General features: G+C 40.9%; 1 protein-coding gene and 1 long non-coding RNA gene across 2 annotated transcripts; one reads left to right on the top strand and one right to left on the bottom strand.

Moving 5' to 3' along the window:
* Nucleotides 1–65: 65 nt before the first annotated feature.
* LOC124282425 (HAUS augmin-like complex subunit 6) lies at nt 66–24,731 on the bottom strand. The gene is made up of 17 exons (XM_046718415.1): nt 24,542–24,731; nt 23,133–23,292; nt 22,374–22,469; nt 19,435–19,516; nt 11,894–12,023; nt 11,130–11,301; nt 9,501–9,608; nt 9,062–9,146; nt 8,278–8,451; nt 7,391–7,493; nt 5,403–5,493; nt 4,386–4,503; nt 3,573–3,684; nt 2,733–2,871; nt 1,856–1,964; nt 566–987; nt 66–154 (listed from the first exon to the last, which is right to left on the bottom strand). Exons 2-17 carry the CDS (start codon nt 23,288–23,290, stop codon nt 130–132), a joined length of 2,124 nt encoding a protein of 707 aa, XP_046574371.1. The 5' UTR covers nt 23,291–23,292; nt 24,542–24,731; the 3' UTR covers nt 66–129.
* LOC124282428 lies at nt 5,072–12,111 on the top strand. The gene is made up of 3 exons (XR_006900150.1): nt 5,072–5,185; nt 7,477–7,481; nt 12,101–12,111. It is a non-coding gene; the product is annotated as an uncharacterized LOC124282428 (long non-coding RNA).
* Nucleotides 24,732–27,391: the final 2,660 nt, after the last annotated feature.

The raw sequence follows: 27,391 nt of genomic DNA, 5'->3' as shown, positions 1-27,391 counted from the left end.
CCACCTCATCCCTTACAACAGTTTGAGGATATGACTCGGAGAAAGGGCTGCGCAGGATGGAACGAGTCTGGTCCTGCAGCCTCTGGGCGTAGTTGAGAGGGGGCTGGTTCTCAGTGTCCTCAAAGTCCTCTAGGTCGAGCATGTGAGACACAATCTGAGGACCAGAGTACAAAGGTATTAGTTGTGTCAATGACACCATTGTTAAACAATAAACATGAAAGTCAAGTTGTCCTTATCACAACCCTAATGTTTATGGAAAAGATATCAGAGCTCTACATTCAAATAATATACAGCACCTGATGACCCCTTCAACTTTAAACACAAAGATGCGGTGGGGTAGCCTAATGGTTAAAGCGTTGACTCGTCACGCCAAAGACCTGGGTTCGATTCCCCACATGGGTACAATATGTGAAGCCCATTTCTGGTGTCCCCTGCCGTGATATTGCTAAAAGCGCTGTAAAACCATACTCACTCAAAAACAGAACACCATTTGCCACATCATTTCTTTTATACGACATTTAAAAAAAGACAGATTTGAAGTGTTGAAAACAGATAATTTGCTTACTTCATCCACAAACTCATCCACATTTGTTCCCGTTGCTGCTGCACAGGGAGGAAAGGTTCCTTGTTGGGAGTTGTTTTGATCAACACATCACCACCATTGACGCTACGTGGTGTGCCAGGACCTATTTTTGATTCTTTGAGTGCGTTGTTATTACTCTCCATCCCACCATTCCATGATTCTCTGATTCCTGTAACACTATGTGGGGTTCCTGGAAATATTTTTGAGTCTGTGAGTGTGTTGTCATTACTCTCCACTGCACCATTCCACAATTCTCTAATCCCTGCAATATTCCGTGGAGTGCCAGGGCCCATCTGTGATTCTGTGAGAGTGCTGGAGCGAGTTGAAGCACTGGAAGACATGACATCGGACACAGGATCTGTCAGGATTGACATGTGAGGGCCTCGTAAGCTGGTATCTGGAGTCTGAAATGTTCATATTCCTCAAGGTTAACAAGTCATTTCCTGACACGAGATTGGCATACGCTTGCTCTCTGAAGGGCACAAAGACAAATAAACATTGTCACATCTCCCATCTGCTGTTAAGACCTTCCATCTCACTATTCTTCCACAAACATCCCCTTTATTGTAGGACCTTCCTTTTTAGTGTTCAGACCATCCATTTCAACTGTTCAGACCATCTGCTTCACTGTTCAGATCATCCCCTTTACTGTTCAGAGCATCCATTTTACTGTTCAGAGCCCCCTCTCTACTGTTAAGAGCACCGCCCTTACTGTTCAGATCATTCCCTTTACTGTTTGGACCATCCATTTCACTGTTAAGAGCATCCCCCTTACTGTTCAGATCATCCCATTTACTGTTCAGACCATCCATTTCACTGTTCAGAGCATCCCCCTTACTGTTCAGATCATCCCATTTATGTTCAGACCATCCATTTCACTGTTCAGAGCATCCCCCTTACTGTTCAGATCATCCCATTTACTGTTCAGACCATCCATTTCACTGTTCAGAGCACCCCCTTACTGTTCAGATCTTCCCCTTTACTGTTCAGACCATCCATTTCACTGTTCAGACCATCCCATTTACTGTTCAGACCATCCATTTCAGAGCACCCCTTACTGTTCAGATCTTCCCTTTACTGTTCAGAGCATCCCCTTACTGTTCAGATCATCCCCCCTTTACTGTTCAGACCATCCATTTCACTGTTCAGAGCATCCCCCTTACTGTTCAGATCATCCCCTTTACTGTTCAGACCATCCATTTCACTGTTCAGAGCATCCCCCTTACTGTTCAGACCATCCATTTCACTGTTCAGAGCATACCCTCTGCTTACCTGCACAGACTGCTGATACAGGTGTTCCCTTGCTTTAGATGGGGTCCTACTGCTTGTTGGCCTGTCCTTTTTAATCTGCTTTGGCTGTGGAATTTTACTTGTGTCAATTCTGAAACAAAACCTTCCAATTGTCATTGCATGTGAAACCATGAATTCGCTTGACATACTGTTCTGAAGGGGTAAATCAGATCTTGGTCCTTGGTGTGAGTGAATGCTACACAGTATACACTGCTAAACAATATCAGATGAATCTACAAGCCAGTAACTATAAGCCAGTAACTAAATATTTCCTATACTGCTTGCCCACATAGATAGTATGCCACAGTAATAACATGAATACAACTCAGACACAGTGTACTGGCTCTGAGCTGACCAGTCCTTGTCCTATCCCTTAGTCATCATCAGTGTTATTCTGTGTTGGGAACTTGTAGCAAACTGGCTTACTGAGCATATAAAGGACACTGAACAAGGAATCAGATTTGCGATGGTAGCACGGTGCAGTTCCATGATCATGGTATTTCCATACTTGTTACAGTAATGATACCAATAAGAGAGCGGTTGCGTTTTATGTCGCTTTTGGAAATATTCCAGTAATATCATGAGAGAGAAGACAGAAATGGGCTTCACTGCTGTACCCATGTGGGAAATCAAACCCAGGTTTTCAGCGCACTTTAACCACTCGGCTACGCCACCGCCTCTTACTAATAAGACGAGCTGGTGGATGTAGCCTCAGGTCAAACTACATATGATGAAGTTGCAACAGAAAAGAAAACCAAATCTCACAGCCTTATTATAATATTCAGTATCAAAACCAGCATGATTTAAATATCTCCTGAATGGGAAACTGCTTCATAAAGTACTGGCAATACCACAGTACCTGTCAGAGAAGGGTAGTCTCCCCTGCATCGCCATCTTGGGAGCATAGACAGGGCTGCCCTGGAAAAGTGTCTTGGCCACATTGCGGGCTGACTTTATCACAGTGCTGGCAATGGAATCAGCAGCTTCTGGAGTCATCACTGAACATACAAACAAAACATGAGTTATGAATTCACTTGTGATAATTATTGATTCATCCTACCTCAAAAGACACAAAAACTTTTCATTAAGAAGTTTTCCAACATATTCATCTCAATCATTTACATGATTCAGAAACTATCCATTCATCAAAATCACAGGAATTGAAGCTTGTTTGCAAGGGACATAATAGCATCTTAATTCATACTCACTGACAAATCTATACATATCCTATAAAGGCGTATGAGTGATCAAAGTAATTCTTAAAGCATATAATCACTTTCTATAACATTCTATGCATGTTTGTAGTCTGACGCCACAGTCAACAATATTCCAGCTACGTGATGGCTGCCTGTGAATAATTGAGTCTCAACCAGACAATCGACTGATTGACATTGAGAGCAACCACCAATGCTGTATAATGACAATGATGTAATGACATGTAATCAACAAAGACACTGAGCCTCATCCATTAACATCGCCTCAACCAGTATAAGTTGATGGGATTTTAACCCGGGAAACCCCTGCATGGGAATATATTGTTAGCTCTCCAGTTAATGCTGAACAGGTGAATGTAGACAGAGTGTCAGCCAATTTCTGTTAATCAGATCAGATCTACAGATACAGCAAGAGCAATGATTGATATCTCTAAAAATATTCAATCTTTCATATAACTATGTAATGAAGGCAATGCTATATTCACCGGCTTCGTTTTGTGGGGTGATGTGCAGAGCAGACTGTGGGGGGACAGGGTCCTCATCCTTGGGGGTGAAGGATAATGGAGGTGTTGATGAAAACAGACCAAGGCCAACCGGCTGAAAGATGAAAGCATTGACGTAACAAATTAGCATACATAGCAAGAATTGAATCACATTGCTGAATCACAGCAATTGAATCATTGCTGAAACATTGCTGAATCACAGCAAGCAATATTTCATACCAAAATAGAAGGTTATTTAAGGTGAGTCCAGAAGACAAGTGTAAACCTTATTTTACTGGTTCTCAGAGTTTCTGGCTGGTCCTGCTTGAAAAAACAAAAACGGTTTACTATATTCACAATTTCTGTCAGTTCTATTCCATTACAATTTGTAGCAACATTGAAGCACTGAGCATTCAGTAATGCTACTTGTCAGTAAGTGAGTGTGTATGATGCAGCTTTTAGCAATATTCCAGTAACATTGCAGCAGGGGACACCAGAAATGGGCTTCACGCATTGTACCCATGTGGGGAATCAATCCCAGGTCTTCAGCCTGACAAGCGAACACTTTAACCACTCGGCTACCCCACTGCCCCTCTCTTGTCAGTAAGGACTGCCATCAATGGAATTTGAGTGAGAGAGTTTAGTTTTATGCTGCACTCATCAATATTCCAGCTATATGGCGGTGGTCTCTAAATAATCGAGTATGTACCAGACAATCCAGTGATCAACAGCAATGGAATTTGACTTGTCCCCAGGACAATTTGTCTCGGGTCAGTGGACCAGCCGTAATTTTGAAGGCTGTGTAAGTACAATTACCTTGGTGCGTCCTGACTGTGGTGTATCTGTCAGGCAGCTGGTGTCTGCCTCAAGCTTCTCACGAAGACGGGAGACTGACTGTTTCAGGAGCGGCAAAAAATCATCAGATAACATTTTCCTGTAAACAAAATGACATTTTGCAACATTTATCAATGTTACTGGTGGTGCCCTTTTTCATACAGTCCACTTATATTGAGTGTTTCTTCAGCTGTGATACTTCTACTTAACAAAAAAACTTTAAAATATTTTGGAAAGTCTAATTTGTGATTACTGCATTGATACAGTGACGTGCATGCATGTGTGAGGCTGCCCATTGAGATATCATGCTGCAGTTTATTGTGCACTCCTTACAAAGAGAAACACAATGTACTGAGTTAAAGCAGGCCAGTTTTGATTTATCCCCTTATGCTGATCTCCAGACGGGCAACAAGTACAATCTTTTACCATCTTCAGTAGGACTGTAATGATGCATCGAACTATCGATGGATTGCAATTGTCGAGTCTCCGATAGCAATTAATCGATGATAGAATCGGAAAAAAAATTGATGCATTGATAGTTTAGTAATTGACTTCCGTTGATAAATGCGCAGCGTAAAGTACAGGATGTTTGGGTGCAGACTTGCAGCTTCATTGAGTTTATGTTGTAAATGTTTACTGTAACTGGTTTTCAAGTTTCTTGTCATTTATTAAAAGAGACTGAAACTACTTCAACAACTTGTTTATATTTCATATAAACTATACATTCATTTGGGAAATGACATCAAATGGGACAATTCAAGGAGAATAAAACAATTGCAATAGTTGGTTGCAATAGCCTATCGTTATCGCAATAGCATGTTGCAATAGACTATTGCCATTGCAATAGTTGTTTCCCCCTCAAAAGTCACCCCTTATCTTCAGTACAATATGCCCATGCAATAGAACCACAAGCTTTCTGCTCTCAAGACAGATGATCAATCAACCATGGAGGTGGTCCCTGTGTATTAAAACCTAGCTGGAGAAGAGACTCCTACTTACTGGAAGGCATTAGCATTGGCAGTTTGGGCCTGATGTGTGTGGACTGCAGCCGTTAGGTGACTGGATTCTGTCTCTAAACTTGGCACTCCCACTGGCGATAGGAAAGTTTACAATGGTTGAACATTCTGTTCCGGCAAATTCGACATGGTCATACTTTTGGACCTAAACACCATACAAACATACAAACACACTAACACCAGTACTTTAAATCACTATTGTTATCGTTAATAAGACATTTGACTTCAAACATAACTACTGGCAAACAAGGATAAGTTGGACCGCAGAGCACACGTTTACATGAAGTAGGCGGTGCACGGCAATGAGCAAATCCATTTGGTTATTGAAAGGTAGAGCAGATATAGGCTAGTGCACGTGCAGTGCATGACGATGAAATTGATTCTGCACATAGCTGCACACGCCTTGCTGATAAGACTCACTTGGTCAGTGTAGTACTACACTTGATCGCAGACAACCTCGGGCCCCTTCGCTCACAATGACAAGCGCCTGTGGGTGGCACTCATACATGCTAATATGGGTCAATTGTCACGTCGGTGCTCAACTTATCCTTGTTTGCCAGTATAGGCTTTCTCATGCAACATATCATGTATACATATCATTGCAAATCTTTTGTGTTTATTACCACATGGGAATTTAAATAAATAAACAGATATAATCTCAAGGATTGGGTGTCTAAACCTCCATCAGGTACACTCTTATATTTCAGAATTACACTCCTAGAAACACTTGCTCAACAGCTACTGTAACAACTGTTGAATAAACAAGTGTTTGCCACTGATATGGCAATGTCCCCGCCGCTAAAGAATGGAATATGTATATTTACTACTTTTTACTTTTTGGTCACATACAAGATGCCTGAAATGACTGGTGTCTGCCTAATCACCCAATGTAGGCTGTCAACATATTTGAAAAGATTGGGTGCAATGTTTATATAAGTTTGAAAGGCGGTCGTGGTGACCTTGAAGATAAGGTCAAGGTCACCCATATAAACTGGTGCCTGTGTAATCCCCTAATGTAGGCAGTCACCAAATCTGAAGATATTGGGTACAACAGTTCATGAGATATCGTGTTAAGAAGAATCGGGACATACGGACACTGCTGAATACATAGTCCATTTAGAGATTTAGAGAGATTTAGAGAGAGATTTAGAGAGATTTAGAGAGATTTAGAGAGAGAGAGAGAGATATAGAGAGAGAGAGAGAGAGAGAGAGAGAGAGAGAGAGAGAGAGAGAGAGAGAGAGAGAGAGAGAGAGAGAGAGAGAGAGAGAGAGAGAGAGAGAGAGAGAGAGAGAGAGAGAGAGAGAGAGAGAGAGAGAGAGAGAGAGAGAGAGAGAGAGAAAGAGAGAGAGAGAGAGAAAGAGAGAGAGAGATTATGTCCATTTATGTACAGTAAGGTAGACAGTGAGTGAGTATGGTTTTATGTCGCTTTTAGCAATATTCCAGCATTATCAGGGGAAGGGACACCAGAAATGGGCTTCACACATTGTACCCTTTGGGGAATCGAACCCAGGCATTAGGCGTGACAAGTGACTGCTTTAACCTCTAGACTACCCCACCGCCCCTAAGGCAGACAGTAAGTAATCAGGCCTGGACCAGACAAGCCAGTGGTTGACAGCATGAACACCAGGATATAACACAGTCATATCACATATCGATACACTCTTACACAAGCTGTTACAACAAGTAGTGGATACTGGAGCCCTATATTGCCTAAAAAGTCCAATGAGTTTCTAGCTGAATTCAGCAATATTCCAGATATATGGCGGCGGTCTGTAAATAATACAGTCTGGACCAGACAATCCAGTGATCAACAGTATGAACATCGATCTATGCAATTGGGTAATGATGACGTGTCAGCCAAGTCAACTAGTCTGACCACCCAATACTGTTAGTTGCCATGGCAAAGCATGTTTAGGTTGCCAATGAAGTATGAAATGGCTGTGTTTCACTACATAGAAGTGCATCCTCACCCTGATGGAATCTCTCTATGTAGAGATGCAGGGACAGGTTCCACAGCTGAATGAGACTGAGGAGATTCAGACGTCCTCCCTGGTAGGTATTGTCAACATGTCGCTGAAACAATCATGTCTTTATATCAGGCCTGGAGCAGTGGGTTTCAGTTATGAATGACTTTTTTGCCACAAGTCCTGATGATGATATGACATTTCTAATCCCATCATAATCAGATCTTTTACTGTGATACTATACCTCTCATGCACATCTCAGGACAACTGCATAGGAAGATGGTCTGAGTGAACACCATAATCAGCTTCAACACTGAAGATTCTGAATTCTCCATACAAATGGTCAAAGTATTCAGACAAGCAAGAATACCTGATTGCTGGATCTCAAAAACAATGCAATGATCATGCACCGCATCTGATGGCATCGAACACCAGTTAGGATACTTTCCTTCATTTTACATCAGAAACTTCAGTTTTAAGTTTCTTCCCACTCTAATTGATTACATCATAGCATCTAGGTTACAAAAATTTTGTTAAAAAAAATCCCAAGATTCTGGCAAGGGGGGCAACTCTCAACAAGTTGAGGTGCCTACATCAACTGGACCAACCTAGATTCATATAAGAAAATGGGAAACACTTTGCAGTAGTTGCAGTGGATAATTCAGAATCGTTTCTGTTAACAGCTGTAAATGGAATTGTTTTCAATATTTTAAAATAATGCTCAAATACAAGTCTAATTGAGGTGTTTTACAAGTCCACTGAATCATTATGGTATATACTTATTCATGGAAAGCCTCACAGAATATTGACTAAAAACAAACTTGAGAAAAGTTAGACCACATACTGGTCAAACACAATTATTACCACCATAGTAAACATTCCATTCTACATACCTTCAAGATTTCGTTTTCACACTCCCTCAAGAGAAGATCTGGGACCTTGACGCTGATATCTGCAGCATCAATGTGATACTTCTGCACCGTTCGGTCCAGGATTGACTCAATCACGTGCCGTTCTCGAGTCTCAAAGTTACAAAACGCGTCCAGTTTTTTCCACTTGTCTCGTGCCTGTGAAGGAGAGGATTATCACATGAGTTGTCCCTTGATTAAATATGTCTACAAGAACAGAATGGGTTTTGATGGAAGGTGAACTAATGATGAAAGATCTGCTCTAACCGAGTCTGGACCAGACAAACCAATGATCAACAGCATGAGTGTTGATCTACACAATTGGGATACGATGACACATGTCAACCAAGACTTCAAGTCTGACTCTGAGCAAATTAACATATGAAATTCAGGATCATATAATTGTTTGGGCATTTGCAGAACCAAAGTTCAGTTTAGAGAGATTCCACTTTATTTTCCACATTAATGTACAAAGTAAGTTTGATTTTATGCTTTATTTAACAATAATCAGCAGAAAAATACTGGCGATGGGCTTCACCAGGGAGTATTATCAGCACTTGGCTATAAATTGCTGCTCAAATTTGAAAGACATTACTGTTCAAGATAATAAAAAGGCTTACACTAAACATATTCACATAAGGCAGATAATCCATAATTCCTTGTCGTTCTTTTGTTACTTTCTAAACACAAAATGATTCCTTATAATCAGTCAAATATTTGTAAATAAGCTACTGTACCAGCAGGCAAAGTTTTGAGTCTGCTAACTTACTTTCTGAACTCTCTGGGCTCTTCTTATGTTTTGTGGAGTACGATCATGTTCTGAGGTGAAGGACTTTCTCTTGGATGGCATCGGACTGAAACAGAAATTACTCCAGCTGTACTCTAGCAGTACAACAATTGTATGTCTTTAAATCTTAAAAAGCAGAGCAATATCAATAGTCATTGCCAGCCAGGTAGATGTGCCTAAATCGAACCAGGTCTACTGCATGACGTACAAAGATTTCAATTACAACAACCGACCTCTCAACTTTGAAGGACTATAAATAAACTACCATAACAACAAAATGCAATATACAGAGCCCGATTAGTTTTATGATACTAACAGAGTATTTCTCCTAAAAAAAAAAACATATTCAGATACATATTATTTTTACTATTAGGTACAGCTGATCATTTTAAAATTTTAGCAACAAACTGTCGGGACATACCTGCCACGAGCGAGCCCCTTCTCATGTGCCCTCTGTATCTCTTCCCGCAACTGATGTTCTAGTTCTCGGATACTTTTGGACAGGCGGCGATTCTCCCTCACTAGTTCACTGCAGGAGAGACGGTTATCATTGTAATGCTGCACTGCAGGATCACAGGTAGGGTCAGCTGTCTTTCTGAACTAACTTAGTCGTCCTCTCAAATGCCGTTTTCTCTTTTCTCCCTCTATCCTCTCTCTTACAGCTCACAACTCATCCACCCACTCGTCCTCTGAGAAGTTGCCTCTCTCCCTCTCTCTTGCCACTCATCAATCCCCCTCCTCCTTCTACCACAAGCTGTTCTCTTTTCTCCACTCTCTTATCTCTCATCTATTCACTACTCCTCTGACAAGCTGTGTGTGTGTCTCTCTCTCTCTTGCCACTCATCAATCCCCCCCTCCTTCTACCACAAGCTGTTCTCTTTTCTCCTCTCTCTTATCTCTCATCACTCATCTATCCACTACTCCTCTGACAAGCTGTGTGTGTGTGTCTCTCTCTCTCTTGCCACTCATCAATCCCCCTCCTCCTTCTACCACAAGCTGTTCTCTTTTCTCCTCTCTCTCATCTATCCACTACTCCTCTGACAAGCTGTGTGTGTGTGTCTCTCTCTCTTGCCACTCATCAATCCCCCTCCTCCTTCTACCACAAGCTGTTATCTTTTCTCCTCTCTCTTATCTCTCATCACTCATCTATCCACTACTCCTCTGACAAGCTGTGTGTGTGTGTCTCTCTCTCTCTCTTGCCACTCATCAATCCCCCTCCTCCTTCTACCACAAGCTGTTCTCTTTTCTCCTCTCTCTTATCTCTCATCACTCATCTATCCACTACTCCTCTGACAAGCTGTGTGTGTGTGTCTCTCTCTCTCTTGCCACTCATCAATCCCCCTCCTCCTTCTACCACAAGCTGTTATCTTTTCTCCTCTCTCTTATCTCTCATCACTCATCTATCCACTACTCCTCTGACAAGCTGTGTGTGTGTCTCTCTCTCTCTCATACCACTCATCAATCACCTCCCCACCCACCCCTCTTTCTTTCAAAGGTCTCTTTCTTTTCTGTCCTCTCTCTTACCTTTATCACTCATCTACCCTTTTCTCCTCTGACAAGCTGCCTCTCTCTTCTCCCTCAGGCCCTCTCGTTGAACTCATCACTCATCTATCCAACCATCTCTCGCTCTCTCTCCCATCAATCAATTACTTACCCACCCCTCTTTTTCTTACAAGCCATCTCCCCTCTCTTCTTCCCTTGACCCTCTCCATGCATTCACCTGGCTGTTTCTCTCCACTCCTCACTGACGGAGATGGTTCTGTCCACCTGCTCCAGGAACTTCCCTTTGCGCTGCACGATCCCACACGCTTTCTCCTCTCTCATCTCCCCTAGCCCCCTCTCTTTACACTGACTCACCTAAACTCCTTCCCTCCCTCCCTCACCTGGCTGTTTCTCTCCACTCCTCACTGACGGAGATGGTTCTGTCCACCTGCTCCAGGAACTTTCCTCTACGCTGCACGATCCCACAAGCTTATTCCTCTCTCTTCTCCCCTAGCCCCCTCTCTTTACACTCACTCACCTAAACTCCTTCTGTCCCTCCCTCACTCACCTGGCTGTTTCTCTCCACTCCTCACTGACGGAGATGGTTCTGTCCACCTGCTCCAGGAACTTCCCTCTGCGCTGCACGATCCCACACTGCAGCATGCGGTACATGACATCACTCAGATGCTTGTTGTGTGAGGACAGCTGCGGACAGGTCAGCTTATCACGCTGCTTCACATCTGAAGAAACAAACCTGGCTTACTCAATCCCAGTTAAAATCTCCAATATCGTACCTCTGAAGATATTTCTGTGTTGAAAGTGTGTGCGTTTGTGACTTTTTTGTCCAAATCCGTACTTATGCTTTATAGCTTTATTCAAACTTAGATACCATGCCTCTTTAACATGGATGCTTAGTTTGTTGTTTAATGCCGCACTCAGCAGTATTCAAGTATATGGTGGTGGTCTCTAAATTATCCAGTCTTGACCAGACAATCCAGTGATCAACATCATGAGCATCATTCTATGCATTTGAGATACAATGACATGTGTCAACCAAGTCAGCGAGTCTGACCACCCGATCCTATTAGTTGCCTCTTACGACAAGCATGGGTTACTGAAGACCAATTTTAACCCGGATCTTCACGGGTACCTTTAACATGGATACCCCACACATTATACAGGCTCCAAGCAGGCCAGCTCTAGTGTTATTTCCTTAATATCAAGTGCCAGACCAGGCAAGAACCATCTTTTCATATCCCTTTGCTTGATGCAGTCAGGGATCAAACACAGACTTTCCTCATTCCAGCCATATTGTGTGTAGAGGCAACTTACCACAGTCTCGCTTGATGACCTGCTGCATGACATAGCTGGTGAAGCTGAAGAGCAGCTGATAGAACCGTTCCCCTCCAGGAGACATAAACAGGGACGCGTTGATGCGGGGCAGATGCGAGTCAGGCTCCTCCTGAACACAGAAATGGTAATGACAAGTTATTGTGCCTATAACGACCATCTGACGTCTTCTTGCACCAGATCTCAGAGGTAATAGTTGGAAAAGCTGGAACACATTGACTGAAAACAGTCCACGATTCAGGCTAAGTAACCTAAACTCAGTATTATTCGTTTCACTGCTATACTGAGTCTAACAAAACCTTGTGGAAGGTCGCGTCAGGTAACCTTTGAGCGACCTATGACCATCCAATCAAAGGCGAGACGGCTGAAGGGATTTAACCAATCAGATATTGGCTACTATTTTGGGTTCGGTGGGACTTACAAAATTGGAAATTTTAATATAAATTGTATATTTATATACTTATCCTATCTCACGACTTGCACCTCTCTCTCTTGCTTCGACTTTTAGTGGAACGACTGTAAACTTTTTTCCATAGGCCTCCTTGTCCATTCGCCCATGCACTCCAAGCTGCTCTCCTTAATTAGCTTCCTAGTTCCTAATAAAGCTTGCAGCATGCTCCACTAATTTCCCAAGTGACTACCTTGAATGATCATTCTCATCTTGGAGCCAACGTTGTAATCTGAGTATAGGGGAGGCGCGCGGGCATCCATCGCGTGAGATAGGATAAGTATATAAATATACATTTCATATTAAAATTTCCAAATTTTTAAATTTATCCTATCTCACGACTTGCACTTATCCCACGGTTGGACGGCGGGCCACAAATTACCCTTCTGTCTGGACAGTGCGAACAGCTGGTCTTGGAGCTGTGTGGACTGATGACAACCGTAGATAGCGATGTACAAGGGAGGCCTGTTACGCATGCATGCAACTCCTATGCTTGTAGTGGGTTCTCTGGAACCCCATGGTTTACTAAGCACAAGGACCCCCAGGGAGATGAGTGCTCCCGAGCGATGTGGTGTTTTGCTGCAAACTTGTACAAGACAAGGGACGCAACTCGGCAAGTAGGCCTCGCCTACCGCCACGATTTACAAGGTACCCCCGTAATTAAAAGTCTTGCGACTAGAAGGGCCATCCCTGCTTCCCCCAGACACTGACCGAGGCGGGTGAAAGAGAAACACAACTCGGCATCTCCAAGGTTTAACGTTCAGTTCCGGGCAGCATCAAATTGACCCTCACTCCTTTGACTAAGCTTAGTCAAAGGATGTGCCCGACAACTTTGGAGGCAGAACGCAACGAAATCCACTGGAATTCGGGAGTGTCACACTTCACTGATGTAATTACTCTGTGGAGTAGAGGTCAGTAAGCATGAATGTCGAACACCTCTGTATCGTCATACTGATTGTGCCTCAGGTCGGTAGGGCCACGCTAGGTGGCCGTATTCCGATGCCTTGGTATGGAGGCCAAGTGAAGTAGTTCCTAAACCCATATAATGAGAACAAAAGGTTGAGATCCAGTTCAACTTTTATTCAGTATATACAAGGAAGCAGTAACGCGAATGCGGAACCGTCCCTCATCTGCGTTGTTGGCCCGATGTAAGCTGCTGAGCCAGTACAAGAGGTCCGAACAGGTGTAGTTCCTGGACATCCGTGACAGACAGGTCTCGCAGGTAATGTGAAGAGAAGACTGTATCAGAACGCCAGAAGCAACCTTCCATGATAGCGGTCAAGGAGCAGTTGCTATGGAGGGCCATCGTCGTGGCTAGTGCAGGAGTCTCATGAGGATTGGAAGGCGGCTGGAGGAGGCAACCCTGCAAAGGTGTAGGCTCGCAGGATTAGCGCGGGTGTTGATCAGGAGGTCCCAGTCCCAGTTGTGCGATTATCTCAGCGCCGTCACTGCTTCCTGGCGCTGGTGGCTGGGCCAGAGTTGGTCCTAGGGGGGCGATGGGAGGAACCACCAGCTACATCTGTTTCCTCTACCACAGCCTTGAGTGGATTAAGCCACAAAAGATTGCGTAAATCCAGATTGGTAGGGGTGAACTGTGCAGTTCTCGGCTGTTTTAATGAGTCCTGGAGCTGTGACTTCTTTATCTTTAACAGTTCAATCCCGAGACTTGAAAGTGGGTTTCTTTTCAACCTTAGTAGATACTTCTTGGATGCTACCATTGAAGGGAGTCAGGAAACCAAGGCTGGTGAAACAGTTCTATTTTAAATCGCTCCTCCCATGAAGAGATGTTAAGGGGTGCGTCAGCGAACAGCAAGAGTGTAGCCCAAAAATGAATCAACTGATCCAGGACAATTTGGAACTGGTCAGAGCTTGAGTCATGCATCCTCAGATGTAAGCGTCTTGATCAGAATAAGTATGCTCCAGAGCAGTGTTAACAGCGTGGAGCTGCTGCAATCAGGCATACTAATAGATGGCAGCGATCTTTTCACGGCTGAATCCATGTGAGCCAACAGTCAGTCCTCAATAAGGTAGGGTGAAGCAGCTCATTTGCCACACAGGGTTCCAATATCATCATCAACTGTTGGAGCCGTAGAGATTTTTGTTAGGTCGTGGACATGAGAGATAGGCGGATTATATCTGGGAGCAGAGAATCCGTCCTAATTCGTTTCAGGCTCTTGAAACCATCATTTAGTATACTGGATAATTTCAGAATACAAGGTCAAGGTGGTAGGGTGATGGTAGACCAATCCCGGTTCCTAAGAGTATAAGAGTGATCCAGGTCATCTGCTGAAGTACTCAAGGGAAGATTGAGCTTCTCAACAATCCAAAGGGTACCTGTGGTGTCTCCAACTGCTGCAAAGCTACCCTCAGGGATAGAGATAACTCAGAGTGGTAGGGGAGATGCAGGCATGGCTATTTGGACTGGATCAATCTCAGGAGGTGGACCAGATGAAGAGCCAGGAGCTACGAAGCGGATGGGCTGGAGTAGAAGGCTGTATTTGGTTCCAGGCTGAGGTTATGGCCCTGATCATTATATTTAGATCGAGATTAAGCTGTAGGAGTGGGATTGTAATCAGGTTCTAATGACTCAGCGATGATTCTAGAGTGAGTGAAGGATTCTCAGAGCGTGTAGGCGGAACATCGTAAGAGACTGTAGGCCCTATTAGTGGTATCAGAGCAATAATCACCCGAATGTCGGTCAGAGGAACTGTATCGAGATCTCGGCGTGGTAAGTACCCGAAGTAGGTGGTAAGCCCGGTGATCTGGATTCCCTAGTATGGCTAGGTGATCCGGTATGATATGAAAGAACTAGTCCGAGTAAGCTGTAGTTCTAGTTGGTGATCTGGTTCTGATTGGAACTCTGGTTCGACCATCTGAATAGGATCAGCCATGAGATGTGGATCTGTACTCGCGATCTCGATTGGTCAATGGCTCTGTAAGGTGATCTTGATGCGTATAGGTGACCTGGGTTGGTAAGATGATTTGGATTTGTAAAGTGATCTGGATCGATTCGATGCACTAACTGGAAACTGTGATGCGTGATCTGGATCTATAAGGTGATCTGGATCGAACAGGTGATCTGGTTGCAGTGCGATCTGGCTTGATTTGGTGATCTGGATGCGATTAGGTAATGAAACCTGAAGTGTTAATTCATGATGAGCGTCCCCGGCGGCAGCTGTTGTAGCCAGCTCCATCGGTTCCATGAACTGTGGGGGAACAGTTGGCTGGTTGAGCGCGAAGTTGGCCAGGCTCAAAACAAACTGAGACAGTCGAGGGATATGTACCGATGATCTGGATGATGATGTGTCGATCTAAGGTCCCCTGGTAGTGTAGATGGGACGAGGCAGCGATGAATTATCGATCCACAACCACCACGAGTGATCTGGCGCTATGGAAGGAGGTGATTGATGTGCGCGTAATAGGTGCGAGCGACCCTCAGATTAGTAAGAATTTGATGAAGCGTCCATAAAATCCTCTTGAACCCCAGGCGATGCCTCTTTTTTGGCGTGAAGGTCACGATTTTCTGTCGCTGGAACTTGATATGCGCTTGGCGAGAGTGGGATCAGATTCTGTTGATTTCCTGTCCCTTTCGGCGATTCTCCGGGGAGCAAACACGAAGATAGGCCTTAAAATCCTCATCTTGTATTCTACCATGGCTACGTGAAATGCTCAAATTTGATTTGTCAATCCATAAAATCAGAGGCGGTATCAATTTGGATTGAAAATGCGTCTGATTTCACGGGCGCTTCACTCGCGTATACAGCACTGCCGCACTACTTCAGCTTGGCCACCAACATGACTAATATCAACACAACAGATCGACGTGATGGAAATGCTAATGAAACATTTATTAAAACTCGAAAAATACAATTATATGATTTCTCCTCCACAATTATTAGGGAACCTCACTATCATAATTATTACCTTCTAGGGTGTGTGCGTCACGTAGCGAGATGTATCGATGCATCGATGCATTTTACTGACGATACGATACGCGATACATGCTTACGTGTATCGATTCCTATTTTAAAACTTTTATCGATTCAAAATTTTATGCTATATCCATCTCCTTCAAAGTCTTGATAGTAAAATTATCTGAGACCGCTCCGATAAATAGATGTAGCTAGCTTTACTTAAAAATAGGTTGGAAACTAACAGCTTTTGTGATTTGGCTAGACTATTTTGATGGACCAAACAAACAGCGCCAGACGTTGCGGTAAGGTAATGCTATGAAAAAGCGTGAAAATTATGTATCGCGATACATATCGTGATCGTGACCTTAAAATCGTGATAACGTGATCGTATCGTGACACCCCTATTACCTTCTATTATAAAAATATTTAAAATCAATTACAATACACAGCCCCAAACATAAAACAAACAATATCTAACATATAAATCAGAAAACCTTGTAAAAATTAAAAATACATCCCTATCTATCCCTATTTGTGTGGCAAAGCGTTTCGTAAACATTTACCTACCTGGTAAATGGTATATTTGTTTCCATTTAGAATGAGAAATTCGCAAGATAACGGTCAGGCTTAAACACACAAAATTTAGGCCACTCATACTCCATCATGTCCCGATCGGCATTGCATCGTTCAAAATGTCAAAAAATTGAACCACGAGGAATTCCGGCTCTCTGCAACCTCTCTGCCAAGGCTGTCACTGCTATGTTAGGTACACTTTGAAAAGCTTGGCCACAATCCAGTCCCAAAATGATGAGAACAATGTTCCAAGGAATCCCAAGTTAGTCGCATGTACACAAAGCAGCACTGTCACTCTTTTGTATGCATGCCGGGTGGAGGTAAGGTGCATTGAAATCATGATCGACACTCGCCGGTCATAAAATCAACAGTCTTTGATGAATTACAGGTCATAGGTCGATCAGAAAAGGATGTATTCTTCGATTCTGCAGGGTTCAGGTTCGACAGTCAGTCAAGTATTTTCCACTGTCACTGAATTTCAACCTTTCACTGGCTCATCCGCCATTTCAAACTGTTGAGTAACTGTCTACTTCCAAGAAAATAAGTAGGTCAGATGATTCCATTATAGTGTGGCCAGGGGTACAGTAACACGGCACACAAAACAATAGGCTGGTTTCGATTCGTGTGGAATTATGATTATAAAACCAAGCTCTTAGGTGTTACATTATTGCATTGAATAAACAGTAGTTTGTTTTCTTTAGACAGAATATATTTTTATGTTGCAATGTTAACGAAAAAATCTGAAGCGGCACCTACCACTCCTTCACAGACAAGTTCAATTCGCCTCTCGTCCCATGCGGATTACGCCGTGTCTTCCGCGAGGAAGAGGAAGTTCGATGTTAAATCGGTTATGGTAGAATGGAAATAAACATACTGTGTTTGGAAATTAGATGAATGTTAGACCGAATTGATAGTCACTAAATTAATCATTTGAAACCTCACGTGTTTCAAATGATTAATTAGAGACTATCAATTGATCTAGCATTCATCTAATTTCCAAACACAATATGTTTATCTCTAAGTGAATTACACTTGCCACATCATTTGTTCCAGTTACATTGTCCAATACAGTCACTGCAAGACGAGTGAGGGTCGAGGGACGAATAATTCGTCTTGCATTGAGCACAAACTTTCCTTTTCCTTGACTGATTATCTGTTTTCCCCATAATGTTAGGGTGAAATAATGTCCCTAATATACAGCACGTCCACACAGTCTCGGACAAGAAAGAGAATGATCATGTAAGGTAGTCACGTGGGCAATTAGTGGAGCATGCTGCAAGCTTTATTAGGAACTAGGAAGCTAATTAAGGAGAGCAGCATGGAGTGCACGGGCGAATGGACAAGGAGGCATATGGAATAAAGTTTACAGTCGTTCCACTAAAAGTCGAAGCAAGAGAGAGAGGTGCAAGTCGTGAGCTTGTATTTTCTCGTCCCCGGTCCCCATCACTGATCACCCAACAAATGAAATTCTGCATAAAACAATGATATTTGACCTGCAGTATATACGCTTTGGGGTTCCTGTTGACATGGTTATAATTAGTTAATATTTCCGCAAGTTGACAAGCTTTAATACTGACAAAACGCTATTTTCGGCGAGTGTTTACTCACTGCTGTGGCGTGTATCACTAGGAACCGATCGTAAATAGCATTCGGAATCGTTCGGGTACAAACTTGTTCGGGGCAAAAGTTCAAAAGGTATGTACGAATGTCCACTTTCGCGATTTGGTAAGCTGTGTTCTGATTGGTCAATTGGAAAGGTTACCTGACACGCCCTTCCACAAGGTTTTGTTAGACTCAGTATAGCAGTTTTACGAATAATACTAAGCCTAAGTTTACTTAGACTGGTCCACGATTATGATGGCGCCAGAGCATTTGGTGTGTAGATGTCTGTGCCCTGTTGCCAGTTTAGTCATGATGGATCCAATCCAGTTTCCAGGTAGACCTCCAAACACAACACTCCCTTACCACCTCTAACCTGTGTTCCACTGTTCATATGTTGAGACTATTCTTTATTTTTATGTCAACCATCACCCCTTTGGTTGTGCGAGAGTGTCAGCTCTTGTGTTGGGAATCGGAAACCAAATCCACTATCGATTATCAGAGGACTTGTGGTGAACGATTATCGATTATAATCGAAATATATACATTTTTAATGTTATCACCAATTTTAAGTGTTTTTCACCAGGTTTTTTCTAATTAATGTTTTTTATAACTAATACTGTCATGCAATGAAATGCACGCACGCAGTAAGACACTGGAATTGTAATTCAACAATAAAAGTGGTTAACATTTTACAATGCGCATAGCTTTACACTGTTGAGCGCATCTTTGTTCGTGAACATTCATCAAATTAACTGGTTAGTATACTTAATTCAAGGGTGTTATACAAAAACAACAAAATTCTGATTAATCAAACATATTTTTTGACAATCGATAATCATTTTTAATCCTTCTTTTGATCGTTTTTCGATATTTTCCGATCATCGGAACACCACTAGTCATCTCTGCAAACTACGTGGTCTAATCACCATTCAGCCAAGTAACCATGCAACCAAGAAACCATGTAATCAAACAAAGACGTTACAAACCTTTTGAATGTTTTTTAGCCACTTGTTACACACTCTGTAGAACATCGCTTCTGTTTTCTTGTCAGTGACACGCCAGCAATCTCTGGAACATACAACAACATATCACATAAAGAATGAGTTTGATTTAATATTTCAGTTCATACCATGGCATATCAGCTTCAAATGGAACAAAACTAGGGTTGGGAATTGGTTAAATTGTCATAATTGATCACTGGTCCATTACAACCGATCAGTCATCAAAAATAATTGGTTAGCATCATTTATCAAATGTTCCTGTTATGTTTGTTAATGCACAAAATAAACAAGTGTTTGATATTAATATGGCAATTCCCCCACAGCTAAAGAATGGAATATTTTTAACATATTTACTACTTTTAATTTTCTGGTCACATACAAGACACCTGAAATCACTGGTGTCTGCATAATCCCACAATGTAGGTTGTCGACATAATTGTAGACATTGGGTGCAATGTTTCATGAGATATGACAGGGCTCGATTTAGTGCTTTGTTACTTGTACGTGCAACGTAGTTATTAGTCTAACTTGCACAAGGAGCAGGTCAATTTTTGAGTGGGTAAACTTCTGAATAAAACATCTAAATAATTCAATAGCATATTCCATTCATTACATATTACCATAAAAGCAGTGCAACTGGAATTTGGCTGGTGCAACTAGGTTTTTATCTCATTTTGCACCTGGTGCAAGTAGGTTAACATCTCTTAAATCGAGCCCTGTATGAAAAGTGGTCAAAGTGTCATGGTGACCTTGAAGATAAGGTCAAGGTTACCCAAATCGACTGGTGTCTGTGTAATCTCCCAATGTAGGCTGTCACCAAGTTTGAAGACATTGGGTACGACAGTTATGAGATATCGCGTTAATAAGAGTTTGAAAAGTGGTCAGTGTCGTGGTGACCTTGAAAATAAGGTCAAGGGCACCCAAATTGACTGGTGTTTGCGTAATCCCCCAATGTAGGCTGTCACCACATTTGATGACATTGGATACAACAGTGCATGAGATATCATGTTAACAACAGTTTGACAAGTGTTCAAAGTGTGTTGGTGACCTTAAAAATAAGGTCAAGGTCACCCAAGTCGACTGGTGTCTAAGTAATCCCCCCGTGTAGGCTGTCACCAAGTTTGAAGACATTGGGTACAACAGCCCATGACTTTTCGCGAAAACAAGAGTTTGAAAAGTGGTCAAAGTTTCGTGGTGACCTTGAAAATAAGGTCAAGGGCACCCAAGTCGACTGGTGTCTGGGTAATCTCCCAATGTAGGCTGTCACCAAATTTGAAGACATTGGGTACAACAGTTCATGAGATATCGCGTTAACAAGAATCGGGAGGTACATACGTACGCTACTGAATACATAGTACCCCGTTCCACGTTGAAGCGACGGGGGACAATAATGAAAAAAACATGAAGTTCTTTGGGTTTTTTGCAAATTGAACAAAATGCATTTTCATATTTCACATATTTAAAAGATGGCTAGTATGTTAGGAACATAAATTTCCTTGAATCTTTAAGATAAAATCAATCATGACTTGGAACGAGCTTATGGTGCTTATGAAATATAAATTTAACAAATTATCAAATCAAACTTATAAAGTAATGAAAGTTTAAGATGAAGTTAAATGTCAACAGAAACATGACCAGTCAACCTCTCTTGATATCTTGTTCTGTAGTTGTTCAAACACACACATATTTTCAAGATTGACTTTGACCTTGACATGAATGTTATAGTGTATGAAAAATGCAATAGTACAAAAGAGATTGCTTATTGAAAAACATTCAAGGCAAGTCTTGAAAGCCCTGCGCTTTCCCTAGATAAAGCTTGGTGTCAAATATGAAGAAATTCCAGTGATCGGTTCTTGAGATAGCTTAACATGCAGGTTTACATGCTGAAATCTTCAAAGTGTCGCCATGACCTTGAAAATTATGTGAAGGTCACCAAAATCGACTGGGCCCTGCGCCTTCCCTAGATAAAGCTTGGTATTGAATATGAAGAAAATCCAGTAAACGGTTCTTGGGATAGCTTAACATGCAGGTAAAACCTTAGTCCCTTGTGACCTTGAAATGAAGGTCAAGGTCACCAAACTTATACTGTGATGAACCTAGGTACCAAATATGAAAAGATCTAGCGAACGGTTCTTAAGATATTCCAATTCGTACGTACAGAGCCTAATACTATATCCCCCGCTGATAATGACACAGACAAACCAACCTTGAGAAAAAATATTGTTTTTGCAAACAAGTGTTCCAAAATTGTTTATGTTCGATTATGAGAAAACATTTTCGATTGCTTGATCGTTTTGTCACTGCGACCAATCTTCGATTATTTCAATTTATTGGACCACCACTAAACAAAACCCAACAGTGATCCAGGTCTCAAATGCTTAACACCTTATAGATCTGACAAGCCTTGATGCATAAGCTGGATTAACCGGGATTCGAACCAGGTTTCTGGCATGCTCATTTGACAACTCTACACAACAATTTCTGCCCTCTTAGACAAACCCATGTCAACTAATTGCTGCTACATAGAAATATCTGTAATTTATCATCCAAATAACTTCTAACCAGCCAATTCTTTCACTGTCTCCTCAATCAAAAAGACATACAATTTTTGTCGTGGGGAATCAAACACTTAAATGCTATTATACAACCATATTGAGTACAATACAGGTAATGCTGTGTGTAACAAAAACTACTCTTGATGATCTCGGTTATCACATAATCAAAAGGCAAAATGCCAGGTTCGGTAGTATTGATTGAAGAAACACATTTCAAAACAGGCTGATTGATAACTGCAGATAGACATATGTCTCAATTAAATATATGACAGTTTTCCTTCAGTGCCAAGAAATTAAAATGGGCTTCACACATTGTACCACTAGGCTACCCAAAAGGATGGTTTCCAGTGACTGTGTTACCATGGTTACCTGAACTCCTCCTTGCACATGACAGGGTTGAGCTTGTCAAACAGGAAGTGTAAGATAGCCTCCGCACCAGCCTTGTTCGGTAAGTTGAACATGTCCCTTGTAATGATAAATAAATAAATTAAATACATGTACATTGAATATTACACTGATGTTCAAATAAACACTGTTTATCAGGCTAATCTTTATCTTCTTTAAATAAATTGTAAGACTGCAAAAAATACCCCACTAACATGATAACAAGACCCTTAATTCAACAAGGTATAAAATAATCAACTGACATTCATGGTCAGAAATGAGCTCAGATGATGCCATACCAAAAGCAAGGAAGAGCAGGTGTCTTAACAGTGAAGCATTAAAGAGAATCAGCTTTTACGTGTACTAGTCAATTTGGCATCAAGTCATACTGGTGGTTAGAAACATTTCCATTTTATGACAATATCTGGTAATATTTGGAGTAGATAAGTAGTGCAACTTAAAATTATACTGTGATTAGGCATAGACAATTGTACATGAAAATTATACATTGAAGTGGTTAACTACCGGAAATGTCATTTTCCCGATTTACAGATACATGTGCAAATTATCTTGGGAACTTATTGGTGCATTCCCCCTTTTAAACATAAAACATTGTTAAAAGCATTATTTAACAACAATGAAATGATATCTGTCACAGTGGCCTGAGTGTACCATAATCAAAAGGTTCATCGATATATCATTTACCTGTGCTAAGATTCAAGAATGAGGACACAAACTACTCACTTATTGAAAGGAATGCTGTAAGTCCTCTGCTGTGTTGGAACATCAAGTCCAAGTAGGAGCCAGTTTGTAAACAGAATTTGTCTCTTGCTCAGTGGGCCACTTGCATCAACTGATGGCGGAGCAGCCTGACGCATCAATACTGATGTGTCAAACTCCATCTCTAAAACAGGAACACAGCAGTGATCAAAAGTATACAATATGTTTTATTGGTTTCTAGAGGCTGTAGTATAATGTGTAGCATCCTCTTGGTTGATAAAAGTACTAGAACCAGGATCAAAATATTTGAAGGAATTTAATGAAGACACTTGATAGATATGCAGTTATTGTACTTCGTAATGGGATCGATGCATCCAAGACCTTGGTCAGAATGAACATATCAAGATCTTAAACATGCTCAAATGTCATAGAATCATGGACCAATATATTTGCGCACACAGTTATGTCACTATTAGTGACACTAACGGGATCGGGTAGTCAGGCTCGCTGACTTGGTTGACACATGTCATCGGTTCCCAATTGCGCAGATCAATGCTCATGCCATTGATCACTGGATTGTCTGGTCCAGACATGATTATTTACAGACCGCCACCATATAGCTGGAATATTGCTGAGTGCGGCGTAAAACTAAACTCACTATTAGTGACACTTTTCTGTGAGCAGATCATGTAAACAAGGGCATTAATTTTGTATAGTTGGAAAGAAGAATAGTGGCCAAGTGTTGCTTTTTCTGATTTAAAACAACTTTATCATGCACAATGCAAATGAGTTCAGACAAGTTGAAACAATATCATAAAGATATTTTATACATTGTATTTAAACATATCCTGATATTAGATGTTTGAATGGTAAAACTACAATGAAAAACATTTCATTTTCACTTTTTGGTGAAGAGGGCCATGAAATGTGTTCAACCTATGTTAGCAGATTTTTAATGTGATGGTTTTGCCATCATTGCCAACGTTGGGCCAACGTCCGAATGCTATCTGGGTACTACTGTGTAACTACTGGCTTTGAATGGTGTCATGATAGTCTTACACTTGGAAAAGAAAATCCACAAAATGCACTTTGATGTCAATGGATACTTGGTACCCAAATGGAAATGAACAAATGTGTCATGACAATGACATAGTAATTTCTGCTGGTAACTGAATTTAACTGAACACACAAAGTGAATAGCTAGATGCAATAGTGCATGTTTACTAACATTATTACGAAAAATGATTCCTGAATGTCGATGTATTTAATGCTGACAGCGACGAAATACGTGCCTACAAGTTTCAGAGACAAATACTGATGGTGTATTGTATGTAACTTAAGGTTTTAAAATATAATTATGCTTATAATTTCCAATAACAACACAATATTTATTAACGACAAGCATGGGCATGCACAAATACGGGGAAACGTACCGGTTGTGTGTCTGGCGCAACGATAACGACGATCACATCGAAATTGATTAAACAAACACTTCAACAACAAATCTGTCGAGTAAAACAAACTATTTCTGAACCATCAACCAAAATAGTAACGGAAACGCATAACAGTGATGGTTTGAACAACAAATTTGACATTTGCTTCGAAGTAGCCGCCAAAGGTAACCGGAAGTGCTAATTTTCAGAAATAAGATGATCAAAAATAGGATTCTAAAAGTGAAATATGATTGACTTTGTATAGAGAACTTTGGTATTTAATTTAAAATTCAAAATATATATTTGTGTTGCTATATGACACGTTTGTTGTAGTCCAAATCGCATTCGTAGGAGGCAACAACTAGATTGATAATTGGGTGGTTCACAAATTTTGCTCTTCACTGGCCGTTTCAGTGGAAGAATTAAGCTGTCAGTGACAACCAGGGGCACAGAACTCTTCAAAACTCAAGGAACGTGTATTAACTGGAAGAGGGAATTTTAAAGGGCCTGTTTCAAATTGAAAAAAATGTATTTCAGATGACCAAGTGCGTTGACAAATAAGTAAGGTGGATTAAGCTTATTGGAAGAATATTTTCTACATGAAAAGATCCAAATGATATGGAGAAACCACACTATCCGGCTTGTAACACAGAATGGCTTTTTTCTCTCTTCAACTCAAGCAGTTCACCTATGTTGCATGCGTCGTAATATTGCGACCCAGTGTATCGTTTTAGCCGTTGCAACATCACCATGACAACTTGAAACTTCTAATCATTACAATATATCAAAACACCATTGAAACACATAGATCATTCCAAAGATTTGTGTAATATCTTTAAACTTATCAGATATATGCGTGGTTGATTTTTCGTTATATTAAAGTTAGGTTTTGATTAGACATGTTTGATGAAATAAAAGTGTTTACAATTATAACTGTTTCTATTTCTCACCAGCCCATCTTGAATAGATGTTACACAAATTCATCAGCTGTATTCAGAGACTTGTTATCAAGAAACAGGTGAAGAAGAACCTGCCCCTGGCATCCGAAGTGTTGTCATGTCACTTGCAACAAGCTGGTCTACCACCATGGACATCATTCTGTGTCAAGTACAAAGAAGTAGTTAATGATCAGTTTGGGTTGTCGCATTTCAACTGGAGAGTAGAGAATGCAAATTATCACATTTTGAGAACTGGTTGTTTTCCTTTCATCAAGTACCACTGTTCAAAGCGAGAGTATCAGGATCTCAGCTTTGAAAACACATTCTTCACATATCTGAAAGTTATTAATATAGGTAAGGTAATCCAGACTTGCTTTTTTTGTTTGTTTAATCCACTCTTGTTCGTAATGTCTTTGTGTCTTTGTTTTGGGAACAAGTGTATGCCTGACTGGCTCTACACACAAAACAATTAAGAATTTGCATACATTTACACAGTTGTTTATGTTAATTTGTTCAAGCCAATATCCTGGAAACAAAGGTCTGAAAAATATAAGTAAAAGATACCTACTGATAAAAAAAGAAAATATTAAGGATTTTGGTTAATTATAAAATTACACTATTTGCTGAACGTGTGTATATACTGACAAAGCTGGTAGAGTGTCATTGGACTCGCATGACATGTATATTTACTTGTGCTATCAACCACTGGTTTGTATATTATATTAGGTATTTTCTCGTCTTCATGATATTGATGAAGTATTGCTTTGACATAACATTCATTTGCATGCATCTATATATATATATATGACATAGGATTGTGAGGTGGTGTGATTTTGTATTAGCTGTGACACTCATCTGTGTAACATGTGTAAAGGAGTGTTGTACATTGTTCTATTGATGTAGTGTATCATTTATAATTTGATCTATCTCAGACCAAAGTACCTTTAATACTTCCTGAATTTAGATCGCCTCCGTGATTAGTAAGGCTGGATATTGCCCTGATTTTCATATTCCGATATATTGCAATACATATTGTGATATATTGACTGGAAGGTTTCTGCCCAAGTGTGTACATCATAAATTCATAATAGCTCTCTGTGTGCGACATCATCTTCTTAGTTGCTGTTACACCATACTTTCAGGCTCCCCATCCACATGTATGACTGCATGCCAATGGTTTTCCAGATAAATAAAATGATATAGAGTTTTAACGTGGAATGCTTAATTGAAGTATTGCAACAAAGTTTTGCGAACATAATGATAAAGGTTATAATATAACATGATTTTCATGGTCAGTGTTGTTTGCCCCAACAGAATGCACTTCAATGGAGTATGTAATTATTGTTACTGTATTTGTCAGTGGTTCGTTCACATTCAACTCCAATATAAACATGTGTTAACATGAACTATTACAAAATGAAACAAACCATGGATTTAGTTGAACTACTTGAGCTTAAAATCGCATGTGACCTCCAATAACTAAGACCCTTGACTAGAATGTCATTATACAGTCCTACAAAATTTCTAAGCCTTAGACCTTTATGATAACTTGATGTCATATGTCCCATTATGAAACAAACAAAAATAACAAAATACTGTGAATTGTGAAATGGTCACTCAGAGGTAGAGGCTCTACTAATAAGTCCAAATAAAAAAATGGTCCATTTGAGGCCACTTAATTCCTCCAAATGAAACCATGCAAACTCACCAAACGTAAAGCATTTGGTATAATATTTGGCACATTTGGAGCCACTTATAATGACGCTTCCACTAGTAAAATGTTACATGAAACCTCCAGAAATAAAAATATATTAGGCAATTTTAGAGCACATTTTTGCTATGGAATCAAGGGCAGATAATTGAAAGGGAGCTAACTCTGGATGACCCAATATATTGCAGAATCTGAACCGAT

Source organism: Haliotis rubra, unplaced genomic scaffold, assembly GCF_003918875.1.
Source record: "Haliotis rubra isolate DU_JTF1 unplaced genomic scaffold, ASM391887v1 Scf3, whole genome shotgun sequence".
Taxonomy (NCBI): domain Eukaryota; kingdom Metazoa; phylum Mollusca; class Gastropoda; order Lepetellida; family Haliotidae; genus Haliotis; species Haliotis rubra.
The sequence above is the reverse complement of the archived record's forward strand: the minus strand, read 5'-3'. Positions and strand labels throughout refer to the sequence as shown.

Excerpts from the sequence above, each read along its gene's own strand:
- LOC124282425 (XM_046718415.1), bottom strand. The coding sequence starts at position 23,290 with ATGGAGTTTGACACATCAGTATTGATGCGTCAGGCTGCTCCGCCATCA. Across the intron at positions 9,147-9,500 it reads AAGGGGCTCGCTCGTGGCAG|TCCGATGCCATCCAAGAGAA; the intron begins GTATGTCCCGAC and ends TTTCTGTTTCAG. Across the intron at positions 3,685-4,385 it reads CACAGTCAGGACGCACCAAG|CCGGTTGGCCTTGGTCTGTT; the intron begins GTAATTGTACTT and ends TTCATCTTTCAG.